Source organism: Odocoileus virginianus, chromosome 30 (genome assembly GCF_023699985.2).
Source record: "Odocoileus virginianus isolate 20LAN1187 ecotype Illinois chromosome 30, Ovbor_1.2, whole genome shotgun sequence".
In the NCBI taxonomy this organism is placed as follows: Eukaryota; Metazoa; Chordata; class Mammalia; order Artiodactyla; family Cervidae; genus Odocoileus; species Odocoileus virginianus.
In genome coordinates, this window is record NC_069703.1 from 12,571,043 (window position 1) to 12,583,998 (window position 12,956).

Genomic DNA, 12,956 nt, shown 5'->3' on the forward strand with positions numbered 1-12,956 from the left:
TTTGGCACTATCATAAGCTACAAATGGTGCCAATAATTGGCAACACCACTCACTGGCCAGTGGGCAGGTGATTAAAGTGCCCAGAACAACTAGAGGAAGTCTCATTTGCTGAGGAGTGTCAGTTCCTGCTATTTATTTCCCACGTTCAAGTGTACAAAAGTAGACAGAGTGCATGCAAAGAGACCAATGAATTCAAATACTAAGAAGAGGGGGAAATTTTTTCTTGAGTGTAATATCAGAGGCATTAAGGGAGTTTGAAATCTGCTGATTTACTGAAGTGAATCTAGCTGCTAAAACTTTGGGGACTATTACTTATAAACATGAAGACAGTGAGAAAGAAAAAGGTTGCACATTTTTTGATACCACAGTTCTTTCAGTGTCTTTAGTTAGGGTGGTAGCATTGTGTGCTGTATTATTTTAAGATTTTTGGATATATACTTAAATTATAAATCCCCTTTTATCATGTTTATTCAATTTTTACCTTTCTTTTTCTCTCTGGAGAGGAAGGTATTTACATTTTGTTTTTTAAATAAAAGCTAACGGGAAAACTCAAGTTCACTTCAGAGAAATTTGTAGAAAGGAATCTTGGCCCTTAGGAAGGATACTTATATTGACATTTGTAGTCGTGGTTCAGTCGCTAAGTTGCATCTGACTCTTGGAACCCCGTGGACTGTACCCTGCCAGGCTCCTCTGTCCATGGGATTTTCCAGGCAAGAATACTGGAGTGGGTTGCCATTTCCATTATTCAAGATTAATTCTTCAGTTACTTACTTGAGTTTCTTCCTCTCCCTTGCAAAATTTATAAACTGAAATTCATTTTTCTACAGTCATTTCACTTGATAGAAGTGACACTTTTATTTGTTGTTCCATTGCTAAGTCGTGTCCTACTCTTTGTGAGCCCATGAACTGCGGCATGCCAGGCTTCCCTGTCCATCACCATCTTCTGGAGTTTGCTCAAACTCGTGTCCATTGATTTGATGATGGTCTTCCAACCATCACATCCTCTGTCGCCTCATTCTCTTCCTGCCTTCAATCTTTCCCAGCATCCGTGTCTTTTCCAATAAGTCAGCTCTGCGCATCAGGTAGCCAAAGTATTGGAGCTTCAGCTTCAGCATCAGTCCTTCCAATGAATATTCAGGGTTGATTTCCTTTAGGATTGACTGGTGTGATCTTCTTGCTGTCCAAGGATGCTTTTACAGAGACCTTTATTTTAGGAGTGAGGATGGGAATTGAATGGAGGAAATAACTTACTCTGAAACTCCTGAAGCTGACTTCAAAGAGGGTGGCATAGCACCCAGACAGAGGAGGAAATGGTACAGGACGACCTGGGGCTGGCAACTCGGTTAGTGAGGAAGGATATCCTGCTATGTCGGACACGGACTGTCACAAAGCAATAATATTTTTTCCCCATTCTTGTGTTTACTTGTCTTATCTATTTGCAAGAACAGCTCAGATTCAGAAAACAGACCAGACATTTACTCTGAAACCAAGGGAAGATGGGGCAGAGGTTTCCTTCAGTACTGATAGCCTAGATGTAGATAGATCAAAAGCTAAATCCAATTTAACCCACCTCAGGCAGAAAAAGTAATTGAATTAAACTTCCTCTCAATATGATAGGTTTGGAGATCTTAAAGCCAGGCACAAAGAACCAGGTTAGAGTGAACTGTGGAGTAAACAGACGCATGGAGCTCTGGCCACCCCCGCAGACAGGGAGTTTGATAAGCTGTTGATTGCCTCTACTGCTTTACGATGGAGGCTGAAACTGATTAAGCTGCTTATGGGGCTCTGAGGCTAATGGTCTGGCCCACCAAGAATACCACTGCCACTGATTTAGGTAAGCTGCTTGGCATTGTATGGTTTGATTATTACAAGGGGGAAAAAAAAGAAAAAAGACAGCAGGGTATAAGAGAGCTTTTTAAAAGAGAAAGCTTTATTATGCCAAATAGCTATACTACTTTGCCACCCCAAAATGAATATGGAATTACTGATTCTTCCTCTTCATCTGGTATCAAAACTTGTTTTTGAAAGGCTTCCTCAAAAAGTACTCACTTTGGAGCCTACTCATTCCATTTCCAACCACCTTTACAAGAATACACCACCGGTGCCTTTAAACTCACTTCTCCAGTGCCAAGAGTCTGGGTCCTTAGATCACTGATCCTGATCCTAGAAATACATAGGTGTACACTGGGTCTTGTAACCAATTCCTCCCCGTGAATGCCACTGGGCAATCACAATTAAAACTGCATCTCTTTCCACACCAGCCAGCAGATCACTGTTTGATTATGTGGTAAAGGGTAGCAGGACTGAAGGGGTGGAGGGAGCTGGTAGGAGCAAATAGATTTAACTTGGGTGCACAAGTGAAAATCAAAACCCTAGTGTCCTCTCAGCCCTCTCTAATAAACACTCTAAAACTATTCCTACCACTAAAATAAGTTTCCTACCTCTGGGGGAGCAAAACAACAACAACAACAACAACAAACATAAAATCCTTGAGGTGAAATTACTTTTCAAGGTTTTATTTATTTTTTAAGTCTTGAAAATGAGTGAAGGATTTGAACACAGATTAAGTTGACCTTTCTTCAGGGCAAAACAACAAAGAAAAGAACTGAATCACAGCAGTTTGATATGTTCTGAAGGTTGTCACAATTACTATTATTATTATTATATAATTAGACCAGGAGCTGACTGTGGCTCAGATCATGAACTCCTTATTGCCAAATTCAGACTTAAATAGAAGAAAGTAGGGAAAAGCACTAGACCATTCACGTATGACCTATATCAAATCCCTTATGATTATACAGTGGAAGTGAGAAATAGGTTTAAGGGACTAGATCCGATAGAGTGCCTCATGAACTATGGACAGAGGTTCGTGACACTGTACAGGAGACAGAAATCAAGACCATTCCCAAGAAAAAGAAATGCAAAAAAAGCAAAATGGCTCTCTGAGGAGGCCTTACAAATAGCTGAGAAAAGAAGAGAAGTGAAAAGCAAAGGAGAAAAGGGAAGATTTATCCATTTGAAAGCAGAGTTCCAAAGAATATCAAGGAGAGATAAGAAAGCCTTCCTCAGCGATCAATGCAAAGAAATAGAGGAAAACAATAGAATGGGAAAGACTAGAGATCTCTTCAAGAAAATCAGAGATACCAAGGGAACATTTCATGCAAAGATGGGCTCAATAAAGGACAGAAATGGTATGGACCTAACAGAAGCAGAAGATATTAAGAAGAGGTGGCAAGAATACACAGAAGAACTGTACAAAAAAGATCTTCACAACTCAGATAATCACGATAGTGTGATCACTCACCTAGAGCCAGACATGCTGTAATGTGAAGTCAAGTGGTCCTTAGGAAGCATCACTACAAACAAAGCTAGTGGAGGTGATGGAATTCCAGTTGAGCTATTTCAAATCCTAAAAGATGATGCTGTGAAAGTGCTGCACTCAATATGTCAGCAAATTTGGAAAACTCAGCTGTGGCCAAAGGACTGGAAAAGGTCAGTTTTCATTCTAATCCCAAAGAAAGGCAATCCCAAAGAATGCTCAAACTACCACACAATTGCACTCATCTCACACGCTAATAAAGTAATGTTCAAAATTCTCCAAGCCAGGTTTCAACTATACATGAACTGTGAACTTCCAGATGTTCAAGCTGGTTTTAGAAAAGACAGAAGAACCAGAGATCAAATTGCTAAACTGCTGGATCATCAAAAAAGCAAGAGAGTTCCAGAAAAACATCTCTTTCTGCTTTATTGACTATTCCAAAGCCTTTGACTGTGTGGATCACAATAAACTGTGGAAAATTCTGAAAGAGATGGGAATACCAGACCACCTGACCTGCCTCTTGAGAAACCTATATGCAGGTCAGGAAGCAACAGTTAGAACTGGACATGGAACAACAGACTGGTTCCAAATAGGAAAAGGAGTACGTCAAGGCTGTATATTGTCACCCTGCTTATTTAACTTATATGGAGAGTACATCAGGAGAAACGCTGGGCTGGAACAAGACTGCCGGGAGAAATATCAATAACCTCAGATATGCAGATGACACCACCCTTATGGCAGAAAGTGAAGAAGAACTAAAGGGCCTCTTGATGAAAGTGAAAGAGGAGAGTGAAAAAGTTGGCTTAAAGCTCAACATTCAGAAAACTAAGATCATGGCATCCAGTCCCATCACTTTATGGCAAATAGATGGGGAAACAGTGGCTGGCTTTATGTTTTTTTTTCTGGCTCCAAAATCACTGCAGATGGTGACCACAGCCATGAAATTAAAAGATGCTTACTCCTTGGAAGGAAAGTTATGACCAACCTAGACAGCATATTGAAAAGCAGAGACATTACTTTGCCATCAAAGGTCCGTCTAGTCAAGGCTATGGTTTTTCCAGTAGCCATGTATGGATGTGAGAGTTGGACTATAAAGAAAGCTGAGCACTGAAGAATTGATGCTTTTGAACTGTGGTGTTGGAGAAGACATTGAGAATCCCTTGGACTGCAAGGAGATCCAACCAGTCCATCCTAAAGGAAATCAGCCCTGAGTGTTCATTGGAAGGACTGATGTTGAAGCTGAAACTCCAATACTTTGGCCACGTGATGCAAAAAGCTGACTCATTTGAAAAGACCCTCATGCTGGGAAAGATTGAAGATGGGAGGAGAAGGGGATGACAGAGGATGTGATGGTTGGATGGCAGCACCAACTCAATGGACATGAGTTTGGGTAAACTCCGGGAGTTGGTAATGGACAGAGAGTCCTGGCGTGCTGCAGTCCATGGGGTTCCAAAGAGTCAGACTTGACTGAACGACTGAACTGAACTGATTATTATTATGCAACTGACTCTTGAAGAATCCAGAAAATATGGAAAAGGAAGCAACGCTTTCATGTAGCGTCTCAAAATTTGTTAGAGAATGAGCTGTTGATTTAAATGATTAAGCAAAGCCTAAGATATTCAGAACTTTGGGTTGGTTTTCTTCCTGGCTGTTAACTTAGTCAATCATTGAAAGGATATACGTACACTAATAAAAGTATAAAAAGATGATTTTCACTCATACATGCTCTGTTCTGTTTTGTTTCTTTTTTAAAGTAACACCATCCAACTGTTTGGCTTGAACATAAGTCAGAGTTTAATATATTCATTGTCCTTGATGTCTTTTTCCCTTGTACATTTTTTTTTTTTACTGATTCAATTCACCTACCATAAAATTCACTCTTTTGAAGTATACAATTCACTAGCTTTTAGTACAGTTACAAAGTTGTGCAACCATCACAGCTAATTCCAGACGTTTTCATCATCCCCAAAGTAAGCCCCACACCATCAGCATCCACTCCTCACCCCACGGCTTGTCCTGGGCACTGGCAATGACTCACCTTCTTTGCCTCTAAGGACTGGCCTCTTTGGGACATTCTAAGAAAAGTCTACATAAAATAAGGACCATAAATATGTATTCTTTTCTGTCTGACTTCTTTCAGCATGATGTTCTCAATGAATGTACCCTTCATTCCTTTTTATGTCCAAATACTATTGCTTTAAGTGGATATACATTTTTTTAATCCATTCATTAGCTAATGAGCACTCAAGTTGTTGCCACTTTTTAGCTATCATGAATAATGATGTTTGAACACTCCCGTACAAGTTTTTATGTGGACATGTGTTTTCAGTTCTCTAGGGTATGTGCCTAGGAGTGGAATGGCTGGATCACAGGGTAACTACACTTAACTTTTCAAGGGACTGCCCAACTATTTTCCTAAGTGGTTGCACCACTTGCCCTTCCTACCAGCAAGTGTACGAGAGCTCCAGTTTCTCTAAATCTTAGTCTGCATTTCTTATTGTCCTATAATATCTTTTTACATTAAGTTTTCTCATTCTGAATAAAAAATAATTATCTGGGCTTGTCAATATAACTACACCAATGATGGGAGAATTCAGTAACCAAGAACACAGTCAACAAAAAACATGTCCCCAGGGAGGAAACAGACATGAAATGGCCCCATGAAGCGCTTACCTGCTGCAGATCTGCGAGGGAATACAGGTGGATCTGTTGAAGGAGGTATTCTCTGGGGAAAATTCTGAAAACAAGGACAGAAACACAAATTGTGGTACTGCCACAAAACACTTTTTCTGAGAAGTTTCTAAGTTCTCATTCAAGAATCCCCTTCCACCTAATAATTCCTCCTTCCCACATCCTCTGAGAAACATATAATAATACCTTTTTCCAGGTAGTTTTCTTCCTAACACAGATACCAAGGAAGAAGTAAAAGTGTGATCTTTGATTTCTGATATACTCCAAGATGCTAGGAGTACAATGCAGTGGTCCAGACCTGAGGACCAGAGCGCCAGGTTTCCTGCACCAGCTGTGGTCCTGAAAGGTGTGTCATCTCAGGCAAGTCCTAAAACCCATGTAGCTTGAGTCTTCATTGTTTAATGAAGATGACTGAACTCATATATTAAATATCTTTCCAGCTCTATTATTCTATGTCTAAATGAACAGACTGTGGAGTTGAGAAAATCAACTAGAGTAGCAACCTGTGTGTCTTTTTCGAGAGGCTCCTGTGGCTTTCATTAGTGGGGATGGTGGTGCCAGACCTTCCATTAATGAACTATCCTCTCACATGTATAGGGATGAGCTTTGGAAACCAGGTATGGATGGAAATAACTGGACAGAATATTTCAAGTTGAGGCTCCCTGACAAAGTTCAATATCTTTGGATGCTGTCAGTTCATGGCATCTGGAAAAGGGACAGTGAGTGAACATGAAAAAAAAAAATGAATTAGAGACAAGTATATAGATACCAAAGCATAGATGGCTAGAAAACACGACATACACATACACACACACTCATATAAAACAAAACTCACAGTGCTAGCATTTTCTGTCTTTGCCTTAGGATACAAGAAAATTGCACAGAACCACCCAAATGAAAGAAACCATCAACTTAACGAACGTTTATGATGATCTACTATATGCCAAGCACTGTGCCAGGCACTAGAAGACAGTTAACAGTCCCAGTATCAGAGCTCAAGGAGCATATAGTCAAGTGAGGGGAAGATCACAAACTGTTAATTACAACATGGTGACTGGATGTAAGAGCTTTGCATGGGGTACATACTTTTAGACTGGTACAGCATGGCAGGTGCCCACCTTGGCTGTCTATTAGAATTACTTGGGAGCTTTTAGACAATAATAGGGCATAAGAATCAGTAGAACCCAGAAATCAGTCTTAAAACAAAAACTCTCCCGGTGATTAGAACAGCCAAGGTTTAGAAACCACTGGTCCAATACCTAGCTCATTGGGGAATTCATTATTCAGTCTTTCAATTAAGTGCGCATTACTGGACAAATCCTAGAGATTAAATCCTTCATCCTTCCACTCATCTTTCTATCCATTCGATTCTGATTGAGCACAGATATGTGCCAGCTACTGTACTAGGCCACAGAAGAAAGAAAGGGCATTGAACCAACGAGAAAAAGTCCCCGGCAGGGAGGCCCCCGTTAGGCATTTTGTATTAATAGTTTGGCTCTCTCCTGGGAAGAATGATAGATTCTGAAGAATTCTGCTGAAAATCCCTGTTTCATCCACAGAGTGATAACAGACCAGTGAGTCCTTGTCTCTGAAGAACAGGATTCACTTCCTGAGGCTGGGATCCCTTCAACTTGGATGGTTTGGGCCTGCACATGTGACAGGAGGTGGCACGCAGTCCCCGCCCAGCTGGGAAGAGTGCAAGGGAGGTGCTCAGTCCCTCCACGTGGGATGAAGCTTTCCTACTGCGAGGCCCCAGTTCACACACATATGGTACAGAGATCGTCACCAGGCCTGTTCCTCAGGGCCCCTACAGGCTTAACAATGAGAACAGCCTGCTTCGGGTGTGGCCCTCGATAAACATCTCATTTTGGTTCTCACAGCAGCCCCATGTGGTAGGCACCACCTCCATTTGACATAAGCGGAAACTGAGGCTCAGAGGCAAAGACTATTTTGCCCAGTGTCATAGAGCTGGGCTTCAAGGCCAGGACTTTCTGACTCCAAAGGCCTGTTCTTCCTCTACTTTCCTGGAGATAAGGATGGAAGGAGAGAGGCGGGTGTGAGCTGACAGTCTATTTAGCTGTATAATACATTGCTCTTCTGGGTAGGTGCTTATCACATGTTTAGGCCAGCAGCAATATAGACCAATTGCTACTTTTTAAAAGAAGGAAAGTGACACTGATGTGCTAGGTCATGCCCTCTTCCTGAAGGCAGTGGGGAGGGTGGCAAGACTGCAGGCAGGGACAGTCCTGACCAGGCACCTGTGGCCCAGGGTAACCGCAAGGAGAAAGGAAAGGGGTGAGTGCACACAACAGGCCGTTTGAGAGGACTGGCCACACGTGGAATGGGTGAAAAAGGAGGAAGGAACTGCAGGTGATTCTAAGATATCTAGCTGGGATGTCAGGATGGTGATGTCACTGGCCAGCACGGGGCAGGCTGCTGGGGGACGGGATAAAGCACTGAGATTTATCTGCGCTGGACAGCGAGTGCTTGTGCAGGGGAGAGCAAGTGCGGCCCTTGGGGGTGTGGGGCTGAGAGATGTGGGAGAGCCAGGGGCACTTCTGACATCAGCACAGAAGCTTTGGGAACGGGGCGGTGGCGGGGGGGAATGGATCTCGGAGGAAACCGAATAGGAGGAGGCTTGGTATGAACACGGGTTGTTTTATTTTGTCTCTTACAAATCCTAGAAGTATCTGAAGTACACTTTGGTAGTCTGTAATTTTTCTCATGCTTGAAAAACTGCTTTGAAAAGAACCAGGATGTTCACATGTACTTGATTTCCCAATACAGCCTCCCTTTGTGAAATGTTTGTGCCCTTACACCCATTATCTGTCTTCCCCTAATCTTACACAACCGTGAACCATGGTTCATTGATAAAATGAAGAAATGAACAATTATGTAAATCAGACCTTATTCAGTGAAACCAATTGTTTCACTAATGTCCTTTTTCTCCTCAAAGGCCTAATCCAGAATATAAGATTACATTTAGATATTTTTAAATATATATAAACACTTGCAAGTTGAGACCCAAACATATGTGCAGAGAAGCAAACCTAGCATGCAGTCTTTCTGTGGGATCAGTAGGGCAGCAGAATATGGTCATCTAATATGGGACAGAGGATGTTTGAGTGTAGTTGAATGGGAGGAATTATCTTTTTAAGAGGCAACTGCTTCGTAATGAAGTCCCTTAAATAAAATGAAAGCAGTGTATCAGCAGTGCTGAGAAAAACAGACAGAGTGAACTGAACAAGTAGGCTGGGAAATCATTTCAAGGTGAGCTCCTGCCTTTTCTGCTGGTTTGAACACATGAAGGTCAGCTGGAGAAAATGTTAGAAGGAAGGTGACTGAAATGAACCCTAGCAGGGTAGCATATCGCTAATGTTTTGCTACTTAGAGTTCTTCTCTAAAATCCTTAAACTCCCACAACTGAGAGTATATAGGATGTAAGAATCAATTACAAATTTACAAGTGGAATCACACTGGTTTACCCTTACTGGAGAACTACAGTCAGTCGGTGATCAAGTCAACAAACACTACTGAGAGCCTAAAATGAGCCAGGTGTTGTGCTAAGGGCTGGAGATGGATATGTTCAATGAACACAGCTGATGAGCAACAAAGAGGATTTCTACTTTCTCCACTCTAGGTGGGTCCTCACTGCCTTCAAACACTGTTCATTCTTCTCACAATAACTAACCAACTTTGGGCACAGTCGTCTCTCATACTCCTTTACCATGATGTGTATACAGCTAAAGTGAGCTATGTGTTGTTTCTGTGTGTAAATATATTCCACATATTTATTTTCTCTTTCCCTCTGGAAGAAATTCTCGGCCCTTCCAGAAGCACCGTATTTGCTGGCTCCTCTTTGGCACTCTTCAGTGTCTAATACTAATAATTTACAAGAGTTCAGTCCTAATGACACAAAGAACTGGAAAATGCAATATACACAGAAAAGGAAAACGAACTGAGTATATTGTGTTTGGAGGAGGTGTTGTGTCCAAGAGACTTAGTGGTGGCCACAAAAAATACAGACTTTTAAGACAGGTAATGCTAGTCAGCTTTTCCTCTCCATGAGGATGGAAATTGTATCAAGAAAGCATTGAAGTCAAATATGAGAATAAATTTCCTGAGAGGGAAGACAGTGTGGCATTAAAATGTGTCTTTTTTAATGTAAATAAACACTTTTTAATGTACATAAAAGAAGAAAAATATTTATTTAAAGGGAGGGACTTAAAAAAAAAATAAAGGGAGGGACTTGCTTTTCTGCTTAGAGGGGAGAAGGGTTCAAAGGTGGGCTCAGAGAACCCCATCAGCTTGTCCCTCTTTCTCATTGCCTGCGTCTTCAAGGCAGACTGAATTGGTAAGACATTCTCTGAATATCTTCTTTTTAAAATTTTTTATTCAGTTTGTAAAGGTTACCTTCCATTTACAGTTACTGCAGTGCTCGCTTTAGTGGCACATATACTAAAATTGGAACGATACAGGTATTGCAAAATACTGGCTATATTCCCCATGTTGTACAATACATCCTGGAGCCTGTCTTACATCTGAGAGTTTGCACCTCCCATTCCCCCACCTTACATTGCTGCCCCGCTCCCGAGCTGTTAACCACTGGTTCCTTCTCTCTATCTGCGGGTCTGCTGCTGCTTTGTTATATTCACCAGTTTGCTGTATTTTTTCGATTCCACACATAAGTGATATCACACAGTGTTTGTCTTTCTTGGGATATTTTCTTTAGGCTGATGTCCACAGGGGAAGTGCAGGGCAAATAAAGACATGAAAGCCAAGCCCAGAAAAAGCAAAGGCAACTTCCTGTTTGGGGGATGCCAAGGGCTTCCCCCCACAGCGGCTTCGGCGTACAAGGTGGCCCGGCTGACGGGAGCTCTTTAGGGAACGGATGGAACAAGTGGGGCCTCCCAGGAGTGAGTAACGGAAGACCTGGTGGAGAAGTCACAGGCCCAAGGTGTGCTTGGGGAGCATCATAGGGCTCTGCAGGGGACATAGCCACTTCAGGGAGAGCCGGGGAAGCAGCTCCCGTGTGGGAGGCAAAGTTTGGCACCTCCTTGAGAGGCGTGGCAGCACTGATTTTATAATTTTACCATTCATGCGCTCAGTACAGAATGAATGGTCATTGAGGATTTTTGGTCAGAAAACAACCTGTGATCACCATATGGCGCAGGAATTCAATGCAAATGAAGCTCAGCCCTATGACCTCTGTGACTTGCCACCGTGGTGAAGAATCTAAAATCAGCACACATTTTGACTGTAATAAGCAGGTGCTGGGTACACATAGGACAGGAAATTTGGAGAAGACATAGTTTTCTCCCCCCTGATACCTACCAATAAGTGAGATAAACAGACAAGTAAGCAGATAACTCCAGCTCCAGCATGGAGTGCATGGGTGAGCGAGCCTGCAGGACGCCTGGTCAGGAAAAGCCTCACAACCAACACGTCAGAACCCACATGAAGGAGTGGAAGGGCGGGTATTCCAGGTTAGAGGGGACGATGTGGGTAGGACAAGCATCGTTCTCTCAGGGAACAAGCTCTGTATGTGTACGTGTGTGTATGGGCCCATGCTGGGAACCAGGGTGCTGCAAGGTGTGAGCTTGGAAAGTGTGCAGCCAGACGTGACAGAGCTTAGATGCATGGAGCACAGTCTACCCCCGAAGAGATGAGAGCCACAGGAGCGCCTCAAGCAGAGAAAGACAGCATTCGATTTGTGCCTGTGTTCACTAACTTGTGTCCGACCCCATGGACTGCAGCACGCCAGCCTTCCCTGTCCTTCACTATCTCCTGGAGTTTGCTCAAACTCATTCTTTGTGCCCATGAAAGTTCATTGACAGCACAAAGGGAAAGAGACTAAAGAGATGGGATGATTTCGGGGGTAAACTAGCTGAGAAATGATGGGAGCCTGAACAGAATTTAGATAGTCACCCTTGGGTTGGAGAGAAAGGGAGCCTACCACAGAGACATTTCTGCAGCACCATCCACGTGCCATGCAGACTAACAGGAAACGGAAGCCAGGAAGGAGCCTGGCACTGCTCATGGTAAATGGAAGCTGGTAAGTGGAAATTCCATTCAGTGACACAGGGAATGAGGAAGAGGAATTGGCCATGAGGAGAAAGGGAAGCTCAGCCATCGGGGAAGAGGTCTGGAACTGTCTGTGGAATGTCCAAGCGGAGTCATCACGTATCCAGAGAGGAGAGCTGTGTGCCTACAAAGACACGCAAGTGAGGAACAACCCAGGACAGCACACACTAGAGCAACAGAAAAGACCAGATGCTGGCAAAGCAGCACGATTGCAAGAACAGCTGCAGGAAGAAAGCTGCAAAGGAGCAGTCTGATAGGAGAAAAAGCAGAAGCGCCAACATCCAGGAAGCCAAAGGAGGAGAGAATTTTAAGGACAGAGGGTCAATGGCATCAGAGGCCTGGAGAGGTCAAATAACCCGGGAAAGACACTCACGAGGCCTGAAAAGTGCCTGCTGGATTTGGCAAAATGGAATTCATTAGTGACCTCGGGAGGAAGAAGGACACCAGACTGCAGAGGGGCGAAGGACTGTGGATTATTCTTTTAAGAAACTCACTTTAAAGGAGAGAAACTGGGCCATAGCTACAGAAGGATGCAGGACTAAGAAAGGATTCTTTTCTTAGAGATGGAAGCCACTTGGGCATATTCACGTGCTAATATTGAAGAAGCCAGTGCAGAATCAGAAGCTACAGAGAGAAAAGTGGGAAAAATGACAGAGCCTGAGCCTGGAAAGGCCTAGAGGAAATGGGACACGGGCCCCACTAGGAGCTCTTCCAAATAAACGTTTGCCATGTGTGAGGGTGAGTGTACATACATACACTCTTTTCTTTACTGAAATGCTTCAAGTTTCTACTAAGACTTTATGTAAAACATAATTACTGATTTCCCCAATGTTCCCTCCAGACCTCAACATAGTAGGAACTG

At 42.9% G+C, this 12,956-nt stretch overlaps 1 protein-coding gene across 1 annotated transcript in view; it reads right to left on the reverse strand.

The window, feature by feature from the left end:
• Nucleotides 1–12,956, reverse strand: part of PLEKHM3 (pleckstrin homology domain containing M3) — a 207,057-nt gene that overhangs the window by 90,859 nt on the left and 103,242 nt on the right. Inside the window, exon 6 of the mRNA XM_020893655.2 lies at nt 5,993–6,056. Coding sequence (XP_020749314.2) covers nt 5,993–6,056 — 64 coding nt within the window. The remainder of the gene's footprint in view (nt 1–5,992; nt 6,057–12,956) is intronic.